General features: G+C 38.7%; 1 protein-coding gene across 1 annotated transcript in view; it reads right to left on the bottom strand.

Moving 5' to 3' along the window:
• PIK3R1 (phosphoinositide-3-kinase regulatory subunit 1) overlaps window positions 1-21706 on the bottom strand; it is a 61171-nt gene that overhangs the window by 19403 nt on the left and 20062 nt on the right. Inside the window, exons 3-7 of the mRNA XM_055698614.1 lie at window positions 8210-8302; window positions 6422-6496; window positions 3425-3556; window positions 2347-2539; window positions 2067-2146 (exon numbers count right to left, since the gene is read on the bottom strand). Coding sequence (XP_055554589.1) covers window positions 2067-2146; window positions 2347-2539; window positions 3425-3556; window positions 6422-6496; window positions 8210-8302 — 573 coding nt within the window. The remainder of the gene's footprint in view (window positions 1-2066; window positions 2147-2346; window positions 2540-3424; window positions 3557-6421; window positions 6497-8209; window positions 8303-21706) is intronic.

Below are 21706 nucleotides of genomic sequence, written 5' to 3'. Positions count from 1 at the left end.
ATAATTTAGAAAAATACATTTTATAAGAACTATAAGAACAGAGCACTTCAGATGATCAGGCCACTAAATGATTTTGGTATGGAAACCAGACTTGTGGCCTTGTCCTGTAAATGTACGTAACATTCTATTAATGTTCAACTTTTGGAAATTATTCAGGCTCATTACAGGCCTGAAAGCAGAGGCTAGCTAACCACAGACTACAAAGCTTGAAGATTTGTATCTGAGGGTTTTTTTCAGCATATTAATACCTGTGCAAATGTTCTACCAAAAAAAATTCCATTGCCCAGGATGGACTTTGGAATTCCCAGGGAAGGGGCTCTATTTTCCTAACAGATCCTATGAAAGATCCCAGGAGGACCCTCAACATAAGCTACTGCATTACAAATTATTAATTAATGCAGAAGCAATATTAAAGGCAAGTGGATGTTAGATTATAATTATTAATGTAGTGTTAAACCCTATAAATCTGATGGATACAGTCCCATTTCTTCAAGCACCCCAATGATACTTTAAAGATGTCTAGACTCCTTGTCCTCATTAAAGTTCTAACATTAACACCTTTCACTTGTATACTTTCCTCACATGAAGCAATTCAGGACGATATGCTAAGTGATCTCTTAAGTGCAGCTTAAGTAACTCTTACTGTTGACCCTAAATTTGTAACCTCCCAGTCAGTGCCTCTACCCATATACATTTACATACTCTAAAGCACTTGCAAACATAGCATTTAAAGAAAAGCTATGAGCAAACTCTTTAGAATATTAGAGGATTCAAAAATATATTTTGCTTTTTAAGGCTTGTAACAGATGGCAAAGAAAATAATTTTTAACAGTTAGCAGTTACTTGCTAATTCTTAGTAAAATAGGACAAACAGTCTTTAAAAGTTTGAACTCTTCTATTTCTTATGAAGCATTAGGAGGAAAATACATAGTGGTTCTCGAAATGCCTGGTTAAGTATCTTGACAAAATTGAACAAAACCAAACAGGAACTAGCTGAAAAAAGACGTACACTAGATGTTAGGGAAAGGTTCCTAACTAATAGAGATGGCAAGGCTGGAGAAGCCTCCCAGTCAAAGCATCAGGAACAAAAATCTTAGCCATTTTAAATTAATTTTCACTAGTTGATGTAGGGGATTTTACAAAACACCTACCTGAAATACAAGAAATAATGCATTTTTCTGCTGCTGTGTTCTAGATGTTGAAATCTTAAGCAACCCTACAAATCCTACCACTATGAACTTTACCTTGTACTTTGAATAGAGAGGCAGTAAAGCTACAGCCTGCCCAATGTTCTGCTCACCATCACCTCATCCTTTGGATATTCTGTGTTAATAAGCTGTACAAGGAATTACTTTAAGCTAACATCTAAAGTCCCCCTTTGTTAATTATTTCCTTTGCACATAGTTAGCAACTCTGCCTTGCTCCTACCGAATATTTAATTTTAAACCAGGGATTTTTGCATAAAGTAGAGGTGGGGTTTACTGTTTGTTGAGTAAATTAGATGCTAACTCACAGAATCAATAGAAGTGTAATCTAGCTTTCCTGAATGGGGTTTTAATATTTTCCATGTTGTTTATCGATACTGATAAGTAAATCTTTTGAGTCTCTGGATTAAAGAATACATATATGTAAATAAAGGGGGAAATCTTACTTTCTTCTGATAATCTCTATTGGGTGTAGTAGTTCTAAGAAAATTTGCCTGAGAGTAAAGTGAAAGTTAAATAAAATCTCCAGAATTTACTGCCCTACCCCGCACCCCCACCCGCCCCGGGTATGAGAAGCATACTACTGGTTTACAGGTCTTAAAAATTCCGAAGTTCCTTTACACTCTTTACTGAAGAAGAAATAAAACTCCTAAGGCTGTACAAACTATAGGTACTAAACTGATTTTAATGAAAAAGACAATTCCTTAAAAAACAAAGACTGCATTTCTACTTAGTTCTGTAATTATGAAACATTGCATAAGTTTGATTAAAAAAAAAAAAAGCATTTACTGTCCTTAAGTTGAATTTTAGTATTTAAGAAAACAAAGTTCTATAACTTCTAAAATTAAAAATAGTTTTTACCTGGTACAGGCTGTCTCTCGTTCCATTCACTTGTGATTAAAACCTCTAGGATTTTTATGTGGTGTTCAGTATTATCAGAGCTGCAAAAGATGGATTAGGCAGTAAGAACTAGGAAAATTGCAAAAGTTTACATTAGAATTATTAAAAAAATCATTGGAAAAAATTACAACAATGCCCTCCACATTACAACTAAGATCAGGAAATTAATTCACTAAATTTACTTTTGTATATAACTAAGCTATATTTACAGTATCAAAAATAATAAAGAGGACCCAAATACCTTGCTATCTGGAACTTGAAAAGCAGAGGGCTGAAAATTTCAGCCAGAGACCTTGCATTTTTGCTGGAGGCTTGACAAACTCTGAGGAAATGTTTGAGCAAATACTGGAGTGTGAGCCAATACTGGGGAGGTATATTTGGAGATCTGATGAGTTTCTTCAGCAACTGAGCATATTCCTCTGAGCTCTGCACTTCTGCAAGCAAACAGATACAAGGCTCTTGATACCAGCACAGGAACATTCAACAAATAAAATAAAACTATATATGACTCCTTTAGAAGTATCAATTTTACAGAAAAAAAAATAATTCTGTCCTTCATTAGTGCCCTAAGACTTCCTCCTTCTTTTGAAAAAAGTGAAATGCTCAAGGAAGAGTAAAGAACAAGTATTTAAAAGTCAAATGGAAACAGATATGCATTTTGGTAAAAACCACAATGTGTTCAGAGTGTACTGGTAGAAGTCTGTCTTGTGTTTAGCATCACACATGATTGGGTAATTCTGAGATGCACTAGATAAGTCTCACAGGTGCTGTTCTAACTTTCAAGGTTACCAGTAACAATATCCTGTCCTAAGATACATAACAGAATACTTGGCCCATGTACTGAAAGCCTATAAGCTGTACTTGTTTGAAATGACCACTGTAGATGCCGAATCTTACATGCATGTATTTCGCACTTCATACCCTGCAGCTCCCAAGGTACTGCAGAACAGCATGACCTCCAATACATTTACTTTGTCAGCACTGATAAAAAGTTAAAAATTAGCCTTCTACATACAGATAGGTCCTTGATTTTTCACCCCGGTTTTTCTACAGTCATTCTACTTACTAAAATGAAGAGAACTGTGCTATCCTCCATATCTCCCATTATGTTTACCTAAATAGGTAGCTAAATAATGCATGTCTAGATCTTAATTGAAACAGTTTTCATCAAACATGGTGAAGGCATATATGTTTTCTGAGATGCTGCCAGGTTTTGCACAATCTTTACTATTTGGTGGGTGACAGCTGGAACATCAAATATTCAGAATTCTAATAAAAGATTTTTTTGTCTGACATTTGAAACAATGTGATAATCCTACCTTGAGTTACAGAAATCATATCACTGTAAATAGCTGCTGGAATGATGGGATTTGGCAGGTCCAGGAGATACCTTTTGAGAGCATCTGATAAAGTGTGCACATCAAATGTCTCTAAGTCCAATGAAGAGGGATCTAAAGGGAAAGAGCAACATACTTTTTAGACATTAGAAACTGGAAAAAATACACAAGTTCATGGTATTAGGTCTTTATGCCAAGCCAAACCTCCTAACTTTTATTTGGTTTACATGGAACAACATGCAAGAAAGAAGGTAAGACACCAAGAAAAATCTTTTACAGTGCTCAACACCATGCTCAGGCCTTTGGCATCTGATGAACCAAATGGCTTCCACTGCTGTGTGTGGCCTTCTGTCACATACAAGACAGGGCTGAACTCAGAATAACAGTAGAGACTTGCTGCATGTTGCCAATGTTATGGAACGCCAGAGTATTTTTAACAGGTCTCTGTTTTACCTGTAAATATTTTGTGTAAAAGTAAGTATTAAACAGGGGTTTGGGCAAATGCAGCTTCTTTACTGGCAGTTACTTCTATTATGACTGCAAGTTTGATTAACAACTTGGGGCTCCAAGTCTGTAAATATTTATGTAAGTCAAAACAAATATGCATGTGCAAAACTGGGTGCTTGCTGTTTTATGCAGCTGTTAGGATTTATCTTGCAAAATCTGATATCCTTCCAGGATAGATATGGCTTGGGCTAAGTTTTGGGAGCATCACACGAAGAACTACTTGATAGTGTTGGAGCAAGGAATATCAGCAGCAAAACTAGGAAAACAGAGAAATGCTTACCTAGTGGAAGCAGGATTAGGGTTCATCTTAAAACACGAAAACTCTGGCACAGTAACGTCCTGGATGTTTATAGTAAGATCCACATTTGGTACAAGGATTTAGAGGTATTACTGCTGACCAACTTCCTAGGCTAGTCAAGGCCACTGTAAAATAACTCCTGAACCCATCCAGCCAGTTTAAATCGAATTCAACAGGAAGATTAAAGGAATCAGGTAAGTGGTATGAAAAAAGGCAGCCAAGAGGGGGTAGTGAGAAACTCAGTGCTCCTCCACCTCCTTTCTGTTTTCCCCAAAAGAAAGTTTACAGTATGAGCTTAATTCCTACCAGGCACTAAAAAAATTTGCATGGGAAAAGAGACATTATGAATGGCTCAGATGACAAAAACTTGCAGTGTGGTTATGAATTCTACATGAGCAATTATGTGTCAGAGAATCCAATCCCAAATTCATGAGAAATAGTTTTCATTAGTTTTGTTGCTCACAGGATGTTTTCTATTTCATAACCCAAGTTAAATCCTCGTTCTTTCAGTGTTGACCCATACTCTGAAGTATATTCCAAATTATTATAATGGATACATGAGCAAGAATAAACTTGTGGTACTCTGCAACTGTTTGGGTGTAATGTCATAAACAGACCTGAACTCTTTCATCAGCCAAGCTGGCCAGATGGAAGTCAGCTTTGATTTTAGAGCTAGATAGCACTGAGCTGAAGCTAACAGGCAGTTACCCAGTTCATATGGAATAACACATAAGCAGAACAGCACACTAATGCAGTTCAGCACACTAATACAGTTCATGATTTTGAGACCAAAGCAGAGTGCTAACTCAGAGAGTAGGCAGAGGAGGTGAGATCTGTCTGTATCCATGTATCTGGACACCCACTGTACCAGCTCTGTACTGGAAGATTGTGATCCTATCTTAAAGAGAACTCAGAAAGATACATTTTTACTAAAGGGTAAAGTCTTGTTTTCTCAAACCTAGTTACATTTTAAGTAAGAATACATGTAGACTACAAGTTCTTGATCTCAGGAGGCAGATGAACCTTTCATAAAAGTACACCTCAGTGCAGAGATTTAAAAAGGGATACATTCATATTGGTGCCACAGAAAATCTATATTTATCTGGACTGAAAAATATAATTACAATAGTAAAAATACAGCTTAGGCTGCTAGCACCACATGCATTTTTCCTCTCCCTGCTTGCACTCATATACTACTTCACTCCCACCACAATCACAAGAGGACAGGATGCTCTTTTGATTTGAAGGAACAGACAACTCATTGCATCATCTCCTATTCATTCTGTTAGTATTTGCAATTACTAAAAATGAAGAGAGCTAATTCACAGTTTTGAGTTTGCTTCCTTTGCCCCTTTGGCAACATGGCGTGTAACCAGTTTCATTTTCTAGCCATTTTCTAGCACATTTTTGTGCTCCCTCATGCAAGTGCAAGCTCACACCCACTTTGCACTGCAGCTTACAAAGGCCTGGGCAAGCACTCCTTCTACAATAGCTCCTGATCTCTCATACTGCAACTGGGTGTTGACTTGCCAGTATATTCTGGCCTGAAATAGAAATCAAGAGTACCAAAAAGAGCAGGAAATTTATTTCAGGAAACTTGAACAGGTATGTGGTATTAGTGGTGTAGCTGCATTTTACTATCTGAAACCTGAGAACCCTGCCTACTGCAGCAACATTAATTCAATTCTCTCTTTCCCTTTCAGCATCATCTCTGTAGCAAGTAGGTAATGTGCAGCTATTGCCTCCCCACCTACAGGACTGAAAAAACGCACACAGATGTATGCAAACAAATGGCCATTTGTAGTGTATCTCTATCTTGCTTTTTAAAATTATTTTATTATTTTATATATATATATATAAATTATTTTATTATAGAACACCTTGTTTTATTCTGTACAACTAGACTGACAGTCCTTGAATAAGCAAGTGACCAAGAAATTATCAAAATAATTATTCCTGGAAAAACCCATGCAGTGCAGCCATGAAAAAAAGGCAACCTCTAAAAGTAAAAAATACCTTTCATATTAAATGTAAAGTTAGAAAACTTTTTTACTTATGTTTGTCTTTTTAATACTGTATTATTCAGAACCAGCACATATATACAAGCTGAATAGGGAAGCACAGAAAAGAGAAGCAGTCTGACTACAAAGTTTGTCTAAGAGAACTGTACTTGCCACTTTCAAGGATTTGTCTTAATTCTGATGAGCTGCTTGAGCCTTGTGTTCCATACAACGTCGAGCACTCCAGACCTTCAAAACAAAATCGAAGGGATACATCAATTTTCCAGTGACTGCTGCCATGACACAACATACTTGCTGTTTTCTTCAAGTAAGTACTTACAGTATAAATTTGCAACATTCTCCCACCACTATCCACCCACCAAACCATGGAATGTGATTGTTTTTTAAGGCTGTAAGAAATCTCTCTGTACATGCCAGCTGCTGTGTCTGCAGAAAGAGCTGGCCAAGGAAGATCAGAGATGCCAGCAATCCCACGTATTTTGTTCAGCTCTCCATGGGCTGGCTTCAGAAGGCCAGGACCAGGAAACAGATTCACATACCCCAGTGAAGAAAACAGTTTGCAACAGCAACATGGCAGCCAGATCTTCCTTTACACCCTATATGGCAGTTAGAAAGACCAGGTCTTTCAGGTGAGTAATAAGTGAGTGGTCTGAGTCAGGTCACCCCACAGTAATGGGACAGGTACATGACAAAAGTTCTGACACATCCTAATTAGCTTTAAGGATTTAACTGAGACTTCTAAGTTAAAACTGTGCCTAACCTTTGGCACCCTATGCAGTCAACAGGGACAGAGTCCCTTCTACAGGACAGGTAGCCCTTAGACCACCTTTGACCATCCACAAAGCCCGCAACCTCACAGTATACGTAAGATGAGTGTCACATCATTAGTGTGAGAGAAAATGTCTGTGTATGTCACATGTCTGATGATCCTCCTGAATAAAAGACACCAACAGAGTGTTTTCAAGTGAAAGATACTGTTTACAACTTCCCTATCTCAGTGAAAAGAGAAAAGACACAGGGAAAGAGACCATGCCCAGGGATGCAGAGCACTGACAATTTAGGAGTATCAGTGGTGTTTCCTGGAAGCAGTAGTTGCTTATGCAAACTATTGCTAAATACTGGCCATTCTCATTGATATAAGCAAGCTCCTACTCATTCAGGAAAGGCTTGAGCTCTCTTAGTGTCAGAGCTGTATGTGAGCACCTCTGTCCCCAAGGACAACAACCTGAGTACGATCAGAACACCACTTTTCCTCTCACTCCCTGGCTGTAAGGCCACTGAATGAGCAGGACCTGCTGAGCTGCTCCATACTTCACCAGGACTAGGAAAGTGACATCAGAGGAAGAGCCAGGAGGAAAGACATTGGGCAGAAGAGGCAAGACATAGCAGAGGAAAGGGGAAAGCCTCAAAAAGATGAAGAGATTTCAACATGGGAAAGCAGGAGAGCAAAAAATCATAAAAATAACACTGGCTGGCTCAGCATACAGCAGCAGTAAAGAAGTGGCTCCTGAAGCATAAAACCAGGTTTTTTTAACTTTTCCATATTTAATTATATTTTTTTCTTTTCCTTCCACACTTTGGGGCAAAACATTACGTTTGCCTGTGTATCCAATTCAGTATTATAATGACGTTTCCATAACCAACCTTCTATTGGTTAGAAAAAATAAAGCAACACCAAACCCTTCTACCTTACCTTTAATAATACTTGTGTTACTTATTAAATGTCATTTGAGGTAAGCTTTGGTTTTGCTCCTACAGTCCAAGTTGCCTCTACTAAGCAGAAATGAATGCAACAAACCTTAAATGAGATTGTTTCATATCTGTTAAGTAATGTGATGCATTAGCAGCTCTAAAAAGAGGAGATGCCAGGTCTGGATCTGATTCTGCAGTCTTGGCTCATGCAAGTAACAGAAAACCTTCATAGATCATTCTTCAGCCTACCTTTCTTTTCAATGGCCTCCATTATCTTTATAAGAATTGGTGGAGCAACATCAGGAGGTGCGAACTGCTCTGTAAGATCTGGAAGCGAAAAAGCTGTAAAGAAAAAGAGGAAAAATAAACCAAGCTACAGATAAATGCAATTTCTGTTTATGAAAACTATGACACATAATGCAACCAGTTACTTTTTAAGTACAGAACAATCATCCCATTTGTCAGGCCTAAATGAGAGCACTCCACACGTAATCAGAAAACTGAATAAAAATGATAACTGCAGTTTTATAGTGTTTTCTTTTAGGGACCTCAGTCTGTCCTAGAATCATCCTCCATATTGCCTAGGAAAAGAAAACACAATAAAAGTTTGCAGTCCACGGATGGGCAGAAACACAATGTAAAGAAGAAAAGAAAAAATCTATTGGTCTGAAACATTTACATCCAGTGTGTGCCAGATGAGGGAGCTAAACACATCACCATCGGGGAGCTGCTGATCCCCTGAGTAAAACAGACTTACAGAGGGCTGAAATAGCGGTAGAAACAAGTATTTCACACTCATGCAAAAGTTCAGTAACTTCTGTTTGCTTTCAATTTTCAAGCATAATACCATTAACAGTACAGTCTTCTTGAATAAGAATTTTCTTTTCTACAATGACTGATTAAGAATAAATAATAGTATAATCAGAAAGGGACATTTTGCAGATTCAAACAAACCTGTATACGAATTTTATACAAAGTCACTTTTCACGCAATCCTGTTGCTTCACAGAGAGAACATACTGTATAGAGGAATGTTCTGGCTCTGTGATGTGAGGGATTATCTATCTCTAAACACACAATTTTTGCCAAAAAATAATTCAAAAGTTTTAGAGCGGTCCTATTTAACGCTTGGAAGGCAAGAATGTTTACGTAAAGATATTATTAAACTACTGCAAGAAACATCTGGCACAGTTTGATAGATTATGATTGATAAACAAAGCTTAATGACTGAAGCAAAAGTTGCCAGTTGACTAAGTAATGGTGATCTCTGCCTGATTAAACTCATCAAACAGAGAGAAACTGTTAAACACACATGCACTTATGTACCTGCATGCATATGTATACATACATGCATGCACATGCACATACTGTATTTTTAGAAGACTGAAACTGAACAAATTATGAAGATTACTAAGTAGAAGAAGAAAAAGAAAAAAAAAACCCACAAGATTAAAATATGAATAAAGTTTTTAATGAAAACTTTGAGATAGCCAAAAAGTAAAATACACCAGAACTGAGAAACAGAAAGCAGACAATTTTGGCTGAGAATTCATCCTATTTTGGAAGCAACAATTACATAATCTTCTAAAAATGCCAACAATTTAGAAGTGGCAACACAGCAAGGAAGGTACATAAGTCTGGAAATGCAGAACACTGAGGAGAGAAATGAAACACAATAAATAACAATTACTTATGAACTAGTAATGGAAGTGGAGCACACTAGGACATCGAGACATGTCCTTCGCAAAAAGAAGCAAATGATGCTACGATAATGATGGGATACTTTCTAATCCATTCATAACTGAGGACATTAGAAAATCACCTCTCAGTCGTAACAGTTTAACTTAAGAAGCTCAGAAAATGAGTGTTCAGAAGTTCCAAAAGAACTAAGCAGATCTCTGGTCTGCTGATGTTACTTTTTAATGACTTGTAGAAAATCAGAGCAATTCCTGGGGATCAAAGGCATTCTAATGCCTGATCCACACTTTGAAAGGACAAGTAAGGTGACTATATGCTAGTGACATTATCAATCCTGGGCAAAATAAAGGAAAACCTGGCAACTAGACTCGTATGATAAAGCAATAAATGATAGCACTGTAACTAAGGATTGTCTGCATAGCTTTTTAGAGGATAGGTTCTGTTAAAAACCACACCACTTCCTTCCTTGGGGCACATTAGTTAGCTGAAAAATGTAAATCAGATAGCTAACTTAGTATAACACTGTGATTAAAAGCTAAATTCAAAGAAAGCTGGTGTTACATGGCTATAGGTGACAGCAGATCTCTGAGTGTAGTTATTAATGCAGAACAAGCTACTCAGGGAAGGAATGGACTTTTTGTCTCTTTAAATCACTTTCAGGTTCCATCTGGAACACCTCTTCTAGCTTAACATCTGAGGCATGCTGAAATACAGAGCATTTGGTTTGTAATACTCAGATCAAATAGTTCCTTTCAACTCCAAACTATGTATCTCTTTTACCATGAGGGCAAATCTAATGAAAGAACAAATGAAAGATCTGATCAGAGTCAGATCAAAGGATATGCTATGAAAATAAGACTATGACACACTCATAGACTCACAGAATGCTAAGGGCATAAAATGCATCCCTTACATAGTAGCACAGGAAGAACAGATTTTAAGAACAGAGTTTACTTAGTTTTACTTATGAAAACTTTCTGCTCCCTTAGGTGGCCAGTTACATTAAGGACCTCTCTCCCTCTTGTGTAACAGCAATGGAATTGTATCATCTCTGAGCAAAGATGCTCATCTCATCATTCTAGCTGGACACAGCATGCAGTAACAATGAACAATTTAAACTGAAACTGAGGAAAGAAAGGAGAGGTGAAGGAGAAATAGACAGAGGATGGATGTCAAACCTGACAGACATTTGAAACATTTCAGGTGACAGATCAGCAGTTCAAGGACAGTCCATTCAAGCTACTGTGCAGCAGAGAGAACTATGCTTTCTTGGATTAACAAAACTGTGCCTTGAAATGATGGCGAGAGATATACTCCAAATACCTACAAACAAGGTGTATTTAGAAAAATAACTAAACTTCCCACTAGATTTAGATTTTCTGCATGAGAGATAAGTGTCCAAGCAAAGGAAAAAGGAGAACCCAATGTCAGGTGAAGATTTCAGTTCACGGGCAAAAGCCCTTGCAGGGTGAAGAAAGACACTGCAGAAACCAGTTTGTCTCTCTGGAACATAAGAAATGGCGTGGATGTAGACTTTTACCTAGAGTGCCTCTTCCTGCAACCTACCTGATGCTCCAGGCTTCTCATTCACACTTTAAGCAGGATCTTAGTTTATAGTTTAGGTTAGTATCATATTCTGTCACTGGATCTCTTTGTTGTACTGTATTCCTGGATCGATAATATTCTTAGTGAAAATGAAAGGCTTTTGGAAGCTACGCATTTACCTTCATATTTATGCAAAATCTATAACATGTCTACTGGACATATGTATGTAAAGCAAATGTAACGCTGGTTAAAAGGAAAGATGTTCAACACTCCTCTGCTACCCTAAAATACGCAATTGGAAAAATATTAGAATTTTAGGAAATCAGATAATTTCTGATGTCTCTTTCTCCTTATATCCCATTCCTTTTCTCCAAGACCTGAAATTTCTATCTACTAAAGACACTGCTGAACTTTTAGATATGAAGACGATACATAAAACAGTTCTGTATTTGACTGAAAACTCAAGATACTCACCTCTTTTAATACTATGCACACACTGGTGTGTATAAGCTCTACAGTTAAAAGACACAAACATATATACACACAATGGCAGGTACAAAACCTGCAGTTACCTTCACAGCCATGAAGAAGAATACATCTAAGACACACACAGTTACAGTGCTCAGCAACATTAAAAAAAACATTCACTTCATCAGCATGTAGGAGATGGTATCAACAAATTAAAATCACTTAGCCTCCCACCTGTTCTAGGATTTCCTGCTCATTGCACCACCTCCAATATAATTGATGAATAGCGTCATACTTTAAACTTTCCAACTTTTGCACAAAATAGAAAATTATGTTAATTTAGAGGCAAAAGGCCTCATGAAACACACATCTGTCAGGAAAAAGAAAAGACAATGGTACTTACAGAACTGAAGCTAGTTTATGATACTTATACAGAAGACAGCCGATTTGGGAACTGTGCTCTTCAGTTTCAAAATGCTGAGAGAAAATGGCAGAGTCTAAACTGAAGAGAACTACAACTAAAGTTGGAAAGAAAGAATTTGACTTCCTGAGCCAGAATACAAGTTAACTTTAAAGAAGTCCTGATTCTAAATTAGGTGATCCAGAAGAAAATTCAGCATGCATATTAAGATCTACAGAGGGAAGGAAAGGAAAACTTCCCAGACAGGTTAGTTTTAGTAAAAGAGAAATGAACAAAAGCTCACATGCAACCTGCATTTAGTACCTGATTTCAGAAGCATCTTCTGCTTTGAAGCATGCTCTAGCACAGCACGAAAGTTTGGAGAACCAAATACACTCTTAGGAATCTGAGCAACTTTGTAGATCCCTTTGCTACAATCCAGTACCAGCTTTTCACTTAAAGGAATCATTTTCCCCCCAAATTCCTCTTTATTTTTTATTTTTTAAGTTCCACCTTCTCCAAAATATTAAGGTTCTGAAGAGTTCTGAAAAGCTGCCATATAGTTTTCACGTCTTCTTTCTAGTCACAAGTCTGGTAGTGGATCTCTAGATAGTAAGGAAGCTTCTGATGACACATGATAAAGGCTGGATTTTCCACTAGCTCTATTTTTACCTTGCCACAGTGAGAACCAATGAGATGAACCACAAGCCGGCATTCGCTTTAATCTGCAAACTCTTCCCTATCCCTGATACAGACAGGCCTAAACAGCTCTAAGGCAATGGCAACGTGTGGGAGATGAGAGCATACCTTATGTTCAAGGGTTGCCAACACAGCCTCGAAGTGCAAGATGAAACCAGCACACAGCTGCACCTTTTGGAAGGGTTCTCAGTAAAAAGAGATACTTTAGAGTTAGTACCTGGCAACGACAAGTGGAAATTTAAAGCTGGAATTTGGCTTCAGACACTTCTGAGCCAAATCTTTCATTACTGCCTGAAGAAGAATGAAATGAGTATTAAAAAAAAATGAATACAACTTAAAATGAAGCAATACACACCATGGAAAGTTTAAATATCTGATTATTTTACAAGAACTAGATACTAACGTTTTTTGAATGTAGCTTTGAGTCAAGATTACTCCATGTATGTTCTGTTTTCAGAAAGGCATTCATATTGCATTTGATGACAAAACAGTACTACATAAAAGTCTTAATATTTGAGAGCTCAGGTCTTAAGATGATCATAACTGTCTTACGTGCATGCAGATATACTCTTTAGGCATGCAACTGCATCCACTAACACAGTGAACTATGCATTCATAGTTTTACACGTCTGAAAGTCATACAGTATGTCCAAATGTGAATGGTTTGACCAGCGCTGAAATTAACTGTAATAAACACCAGAACAGAAGAAGAAATTAAAGATAAGGGTCATTGTCAAGCAACTTGTGATAATGTCTCCAACAAGACCGGCCAGCAAACTATAAAGAAATGATGGCTGATTGAGCACCTAAAATACTTTTGCCAGTGGCACCACCAAGTGGGATAATGCATGACAAGTTGTGGACAACCAAGGTTTTTCCACAAAGTTCAACACCCATGCTTGCTATTGAAAATTCTGGGAAATGTGGGAGCTTGCTTTGTTAATTGAAATGCTGTTATTTTAGCAGTTATATAGTATACTATGTATGGGAAATGGAATTCAAAAAACCTTCCCCTATTACCACCCATCTTCCTTGAAACAGAAACTGAATTTCAGTAAGGATTCATAATGGCTGAATTTAATCACTTGTCAGTATACAATGTCAAATTCAAGTGAAGACACAATTGTGCAGTCTGGCATTCCTGTGCAGCCTTTTTTAAGGCAGTGGCATGAACTGAGGCAGCCCTGCGTACCCCTGTGTGCTGACCAATAGTGACGACCAGACCAGAGAGAGACATCAGCACTTCAGGAGGCTGCACGGAGAACACACCGAAAGCCATGCATATGGAAACATGAGTTCAGATCCTGTCGAACTGGAAAGCACCATGAGGTGCCTCTGCATGGGTGACAGCATGGCCCGATGCATCTCATGGCCCTGCAGTGGCAGCTGGTCCAGATGCAGAGTCTCAGCTGCTGCTGCCCCCTCAGCACCTGCTTTCATCTGCTGGGGAAGAAAGGCCACACGAGCCTCACAACCCGTCAGAGCGAAACAACTCTTACTGACACAAAACTCCTAACTTTCAGTGAGAGGGAATTTCATGGACCATTATATGTTTCTTTATAGCCATAAGAAGTGGCAAGTTCCTGCAGAAACTTTCAGCAGAACAGTATGAAGATTAAAGAAATCCCAAACCTTATGGAGAAAGTTTCCACAGGTATCTGTGCTTGGGGTTCAAAGCCAGACCAAGAGAGAAGATAAGGAGTATGGTATTACAAATACATACCAGAGAAAAATTCACTCAGATTTGAGAACTGAAACCTTGCCCTGGCATTTGTAATTTCAGACAGCCTAACATCATTTACCAAAAGGACAGGCAAGCAGTGTTCAGAACTACCCAGCCGCTATTAGTGAAAGGTTTTTACTGCACAAGAATGAAAGACAAGAAGGTGAGAGCAAAGACAAAGAAGCTGATGTCCCTCTATGTCTCAGATAAATGAAGGACTGCAATAGATAGTAAATTCAGCTGCAACTATTGGGAAAGAAAATACCTCTCCTTAGACCCTACTGACCTGAGATCATTCAGTTTGGCTACAGTTAAATTCTTCTAGAAGCTGAAAGCATCACTGAAAATGGCAGGAGAAAGAGCTGTTCAGGGCTCAACCACCTTCTCCAGTACTGGTTTCATTAGGAAGATTTTTAAAAGACAACACTATTCATGGAAAAATATGAAAGAGATTTAAGCTTCAGTGAATTTGACACGTCATTACAAGTGGCTTAATAAGTCTGTCTACTATTACTTGTCTTTTATTTTTATGAGATGTCGTCAATCAGGCAGACTGTGGACTTGGAATACCACAGAAGCCTTGGCAGCCAAGGGAGACTAAATCCGGAAGAAATGCAGAGAGGTAAAGATTATCCCAGCACTAGAAAAAGGAATGGTCTGCCCCACCAACACTATCAGCCCCGGGGCTCACAAGAAGCCCATTTTTATGGAAGCAGAAAAATGTCTGCAAGTCAAGATTTATAGCGATATGAATGACCCCAGAGCTATGAGAAGGAATAGGAAAAGATGCCTGCTGGTGACCTTACATGACTGGAGTAGAACTGGGAAGCTGGATGGAAATACCACCAATTCTAAAATCCTTCAGTACCATGCAGCCAGCACAGCCTACTTCTTCCATCGATCAGCAGGTGTTGGATATGAACTAGAGGACAAAGTGACAACTTCATTTAGATTTGTCTGTTAATGTGCATTGAAGATTTTAGCCACAGAAGGAAATACAGATCTGTACCGAAAAAAATGTTTTGCTACATCAGCTGTCACTCCTCTTTTTCCTTTGTCTTCAATGGAGAAACACCTGAATAAAGCAGAACACCCTTCCTAGGGCATCTCAAAGAATACATTTACCCTTCACGGATAAACAGTACTCTGCTAATACACCTCTGCACTTCAAATAGCTTTTTAAAGCTTCCATATTTCTGCTGTGATCCCACATCAGTAACAGAGAGTGACAAGAACTTTTCCAAGGGACTTATTCCAAAGGATGACCATCGCAGAAGTTCTCACCAGCATGACCTTCTGAATGGTCAGTCTGAGTGTATTGCCCAAAATGCATCTCCGGAATCCTCTGCATGAGGTAGGTACTGACAACATCATCTATAAGCTTGAAAAAGGGCATTTCAAACTGACTTTTGTAGAAAAATGTACAAAACCTGTTGTAATATCTGTGGCACTTCACAGAATAAAGCCAGGCGGTCATTTTTCCAGGAGGCCAAATACATCTGTATTAAGATTGGGACATTTATAGTCAAGCTCATTAAATCTAAGAGGGTTGGAATACAACCTGAATGTCATTTCATTTTATCCTGGCTACACATAATGTGTCAAAAAGACATAGTTACCTGTATAAATCAATGCTGTAACTGAGACAAGTCAAATACTTTGCCTAGATACTTTCCAGGGTTATCAGCACATATATGCAAGCAATGATCTGACTGATAGAAATAATGTGCATGGTGATTATGCAGGAAGTTTGGGGGGCTTAGAGACCTAATTCCTCTCCTCATCCCCACTTAGAAAGTTGCACCAGCTGCACTCTGCACTCTCAGGGGTAAGGAGAATAAGGGGCAGCTATGGGAACAGTGGGGAAACAAGCTCAGGCAAATAGAGATTAGTGCAAGAAAATCACCTATAAACAACATATGGCAGAACTAGACAGAAGAAGGCTTTGATTTCATATAGAAAGTCATATTTTATAATATACCAATTCTCCTGAAAGAAATCTGGGGTCTCTACCCTTCCCTGACACAAAAATGAACACTTGTCACAGAGCTGCTGCCTTAATCAACAAACAATTCCTCTAAGACAAAAGAAAATGAAAGTGTGGAGAGGAAGAAAAAAAGAGAAGATGTTGTCTGGCTTGAGGGAAGTTTAGCTGCACAAATAAGCAGAAAAATAAAACCACCAGGCAACATAGTGTGGAGTCCTATATTCCTTTATAATAGTTTAGTACTTTTAATAGTAGCTGCTAATCATGTTTCACACTTATTAGTGTTTCGTAAAGCCCTATTTCTATCATCTGTTGAAAGGGAAGTGATACTGCCTGTACTGGGAAGGAATTCTGTACATAATATTCTATCAGATTAAACCTCAGTAACTTCATGAATTATGAGCTGTCAGGCACTTTTCTTATCTGCTACAGAATATACTTCTTAGAAATAGGAGCTATAAATAAGACAACAGATGTTCTTTGTTGGCTTCAACTGAAACACAGATAAATTTTAAAAAGCATCCTGTAGTTAAGATTGTTGTAAAGACAGTATTCTACTTCCCTCTATGTGTGAGCTTTTACATTACTCCTTTTCAAACCAGAACTGAACTTAGGATTTGAAATAGCTGCAACTATTTACAGTTGGTACTAGTATAATTCAAGAAAAAGCAGCCCTGTTCAGAGGAAAAATTGCAAGGCTTATGAAAAAAAAAAACAAAACTCAGTGCAATATTCTGGCATGCAGTACACTGCGTTATAACGCTGTACTTAACACAAACTGTTTTGCAAAAGAACCCCCCCAAAACCCACAGAAGAGATGGGAAAACCACCTGCTTATTCAACTGTTTGCTCAAAGAGCTGTGAGATAAGCTGAAACAGTAAAATAAGAAATAAGCAAGAATGCAGTAAAAGATGCCTTTCTGCTTCTATGTAGAGGAAGGCACTCAACAAGCTGAGGAGCACAGAGAGGGCCCAAGACAGGCACTGCTGGAGCTGAACCCCAAGCAGGCTGGCACCAGGGCTTTGACACTGCCAGTCTCTGGGAGAGGTGCGTCCCACCTCCTTCCTACTGTCTGGAGCACAGGGCATTGCTAGAGGCTTCCCACGCTCTTCTCAGGGGTGGCAGACCGATGCATGATTCCCTCTTTACCTCATTCTCAGGTATCACCCCAAGCCCTGTGTCATGTAGGAAGTACAGTGGATGGTAGTGTTCTCACAGTCCCGAAGAGCATCACTTTAAACGGAAAAGCAGCTTAATGTCTCTAAACAAAACGAGCTAGCACAAAGAAAGTATTTTAATAAGCCAACACCTATTTTTCTGTCTTATTGATGTCTGCAGGGTCCCTGCCAGCAGTTTTCAGTCAGAGATATTAGCAGATGAGAGGTAAAATGTGGTGTGGATACCAAGTTACTGCATCTCCACAAGCAAGGAAATGATGACAGAGGTGACAGTAAGGGAGGGATAGGACAGGGTCAACCAAGAAGCTAGATGTATTGCCTTTTTTGTCAAGGGAGTCTTGTTATACTCCCTCCTCCTCCTTCAGAATTGCTGCTCCAGGGATAGAAAAGAGCTGAGCTATGTAAGAATTTGAGTGATTTCACCCAGTTCTCCTCAGAGATACTGACAATGGAAAACTTACCATTCCAGCTTCCGACGTACATGATACCAAGAAGGAAAATACGTGTCACTGAATATTCAAATGTAATGTGGATAGTGTAGGTGTGAGAGGACAACAGCATGTTCCACTGGCAGCTGCATCATGTGACCTGCTTAGCAGTTTCCCAGTGCAACCTTCAGAGTTGATTGCCATTAAACATCCAGACTGCAGTAGTAGTACCTAGAAGCCCTTATCAGAATCAGAACAAACTTGTAAGAGTTCTCTACAAACAAAACATCCCTTACTGGTCTTATAATTAACTAAGCCATCTCTTGGAATTGATGCCAGCTGCCTTCCCTCAAACTCTACTTCATCATTCCGCAAGGGTATTAAAGACATGATATTCTATTAAGTTCTGCACTACAGACTTTTTTTAAAAAAGGATCAGTGAAACTCTAGCAAAAGCATAATTTATTTTAAATATGTAAGTTAATAATACATTTACACAGTATTTTACTACAGCAATTCTACAAGGAATCAGCAGCAAAGCTCCTTGTGTCTGATGCCTGCTATAATACACAGACACATAAACAAAACTACATTAAAAGACCAAGAGCACAAGGTCAAGCACCCAAAACTTAGGACCACAAAGAAGTAAGGCTGCATGTGCAATTTCAGTTCTTGTTTTTCTCTTTCCACATAATGACATAGCATTGTTCCCATAAAACTATCCTGCTCATTTCAGCGCACAAAGCCTAGTGCTCTCAAGGGACAGAACCCAGTGAAAAGCTGAAGTATATATTACATGGAGCATTATCCAGACTGTACAAGGACACATCCAGTAGGCTCACATTCTCCTGTTTACCTTCCTCTTCAAACCTATATTTTCTATTATCTCAGCTCAACTTGGCTTCACATACAAGAATACTTTGCTCCTCAGCTTGTTCTCAAGTTGTTCATAGCAAGTGGGGAAGGAAGTATGTATTCTGCTGCTCCTGGAAACCTTTGTCACATGACAGAGAGGCAGCTGCCTATCTGTTAAGGGAAGGAATGCTCAGGTCTATCTCAAGAGGCACTTGAAAATTTTGGTTCTGGCCAGCCAGTGGAGAGTCAAGGTGAGATGATTTCAATGACCTCCATCAGGTAAAACTTCACATATAGAGCAACTTCCCATGCTGGACCCATTTTACCTAAAAAGCAGTGACCTGTACTTTCTTCTGAATAGTTTGGCACTAACCTACAAGATTGATAACCTCACTTCCCTTTCCATATAACCATGGTGATGACTAGTAATAGTGCTCCAGCAGGATCTGCTTTTTGTAACTGAGACAGAGCTGCTGGATGGTTGTTCACTGTGAGATACTGGGGATGCTGGAACTCTCTTCCAGAATGACCTGTCACTCTTGTAGAGGATCCCTGTTCCTTAATGGTGTTTCATTTTTTTCTGGTACCACACAGTTGTTTCTTATGCAAGACCATCACTGGTTTGTGATAATAAGTATGCTTCAGAAGCATATATTAAAACATTCTTCTTTTATTCAATAATCATAATACATAAAAATTCAGGCCAGTATGTTGTTCTGCTCTGAAAGAATACTTTGGTTTGCTACCTTTTTGCTGTAGAGAAACTAATAGGGGAAAAAAAGCCAACAAATCCCCATTAAACTATCCAGAGGCAAGCAATCTAAGGGAAAAGAATAAGCTCTTCACTACTCCAAGAAAAAGATGTGTATTACTGTGCTTTGAGAAACCAAGTTGTTTAGATCTGGAAGATTTACATAAAAGTAATGGCAGAAGCTGCTGACAGATAAAAACCAAAACAGCTCCTTTATCTTTTGGGAATTATGGGAAACATTTGTAAGTACACAGAAAGTTAAAAATACTAAGTGTATAGCAGTCACCCAGAAAAAAAAATGCCAACAGTGGTAACAGCAATCCAGAATCAGGACTTTTTTATACTGGAGACTAATGTATTTCAAATCAGGACTTTTGCCTCCTCTTACCAAAAGGAAAAAAAAAAGAAGAAATACCTTTGGGCTAGGACTCTAGCTGTAGCAACAGAAATATAGCAATGCTGAAAAACAACATTATAAGAAAGTAAAACTGGGTTAATCCTTACAGCCCTTAAACCATGGGCTGATCCGACATAGATACAGAAACATTACTAGGAAATACCTGAACCAGATCTACAGAGAGTTTATCCCACCATTGTCTTTAATTTCAGATGAAGAAGAAAGCTCAAAATCTGTATCTAGTAAGATATTTTGACCTGTACCATACATCCATACATCTGTCAAGATTCCTCTGCATAGTAATGTCAGTGTCGATTTCTCATTCCAGTATGCTTCATACTGTTAAGGTGCTACACAAAAAGGATGCCACAGAATATGAAGTACATGTACTTAATGCATGAACCTCTCTTCCATAAATCACTGTTCACACTCTGCTGCTGAAGTAACTGTAACTTAGACTTCAGCAGTTAAAGGGATGAATGAATTTCATGGACCTTTACTAAAGCAGTCAGGGTCTCAAGTGGCTGGCTAACTGCACCTGGACGAAGGACCTTCAGTCGTGCACGGTCTAGCACAATGCACTGCAGAAATTCATGCTGTGCAAAACTGTTTATAAGAGGTATAAAAAAAGAATTGAAAATAACAACAAAGTTGGTGCCAATGAAAAGCTAGCATGAAAAACTGTTGATGTTTTTACATCACTGTCTGCAAGCCAAAGATTAACTGAAGTCAGGGTAGGGAGGTATGGAACAGGATTTCAGTCTGCATTGGGAGTGTATTCATTTGCAAAGCAACTAAAAGGAAGAGGCAAAGTCTCTCTTTAAGAAAGCACAAGCATAATTCTAAGCACTTCAACTTGGGGAAATCCTTTTGCAATGTCCATGCAACCCTACAGTGAAAGAGTTTCTCGGAGGCTAAAACAAAGAAAGATGTGTCCCTCTTGAAAACAAGCGGTATGTTGAGAAGAAGTGAGACTGAGCAGAAGCTGAAATTCCTGCAAAAATTAATTTGTAAGTGGCCTTGAAAAGCCTAAACTGCAGAGGGGCTGTGCAAACTAAATAAACATGCATCTGGTTAAGAACTGACAACATATTTCCTTGATTTTTAACTCAGGTGGATTAAATGAAAGCTGCTCTTACAGGGAAGAAGCTGGAGGGGCAGAAACTATTTTTATGTCTTCTCAAAGACTCACGAGATGAGCAAGGAGCACTGTAACCTACTGCTTCCCTTCCTTGCCTCTGCCACCAGGCAGCTGCCCTACTCCAGCACAGGGGAACATGCTGTGGACATTCTCCGACTTTCCTGTAGAAAATTCACAGGGAACAGGATCAATGCTCAAGCTGACTGCCTGCCTCTGCACTTAGGGGAGTACTGAGTGTATAAAAGAGCATGCCAAGAAATACTAATCTGTTGAATATTTAAGTGCTGCAACTGTACAGAGCTTCTACAGGTCACGCACACAAAATCCCCAAGTCTTTCCACCAGCCTGCTCCTGCCAAGACAGTTAGACTTCTAACCAACCCACCCACATCTGCAAATATAATTGCACTATCTATCTATACATGTATCTCTATTTCCACATATACACAAACAGACCTTAAAGCTACAGTCACTCAG

The sequence above is a fragment of the Falco cherrug genome, chromosome Z (assembly GCF_023634085.1).
Source record: "Falco cherrug isolate bFalChe1 chromosome Z, bFalChe1.pri, whole genome shotgun sequence".
Taxonomy (NCBI): domain Eukaryota; kingdom Metazoa; phylum Chordata; class Aves; order Falconiformes; family Falconidae; genus Falco; species Falco cherrug.
The sequence above is the reverse complement of the archived record's forward strand: the minus strand, read 5'-3'. Positions and strand labels throughout refer to the sequence as shown.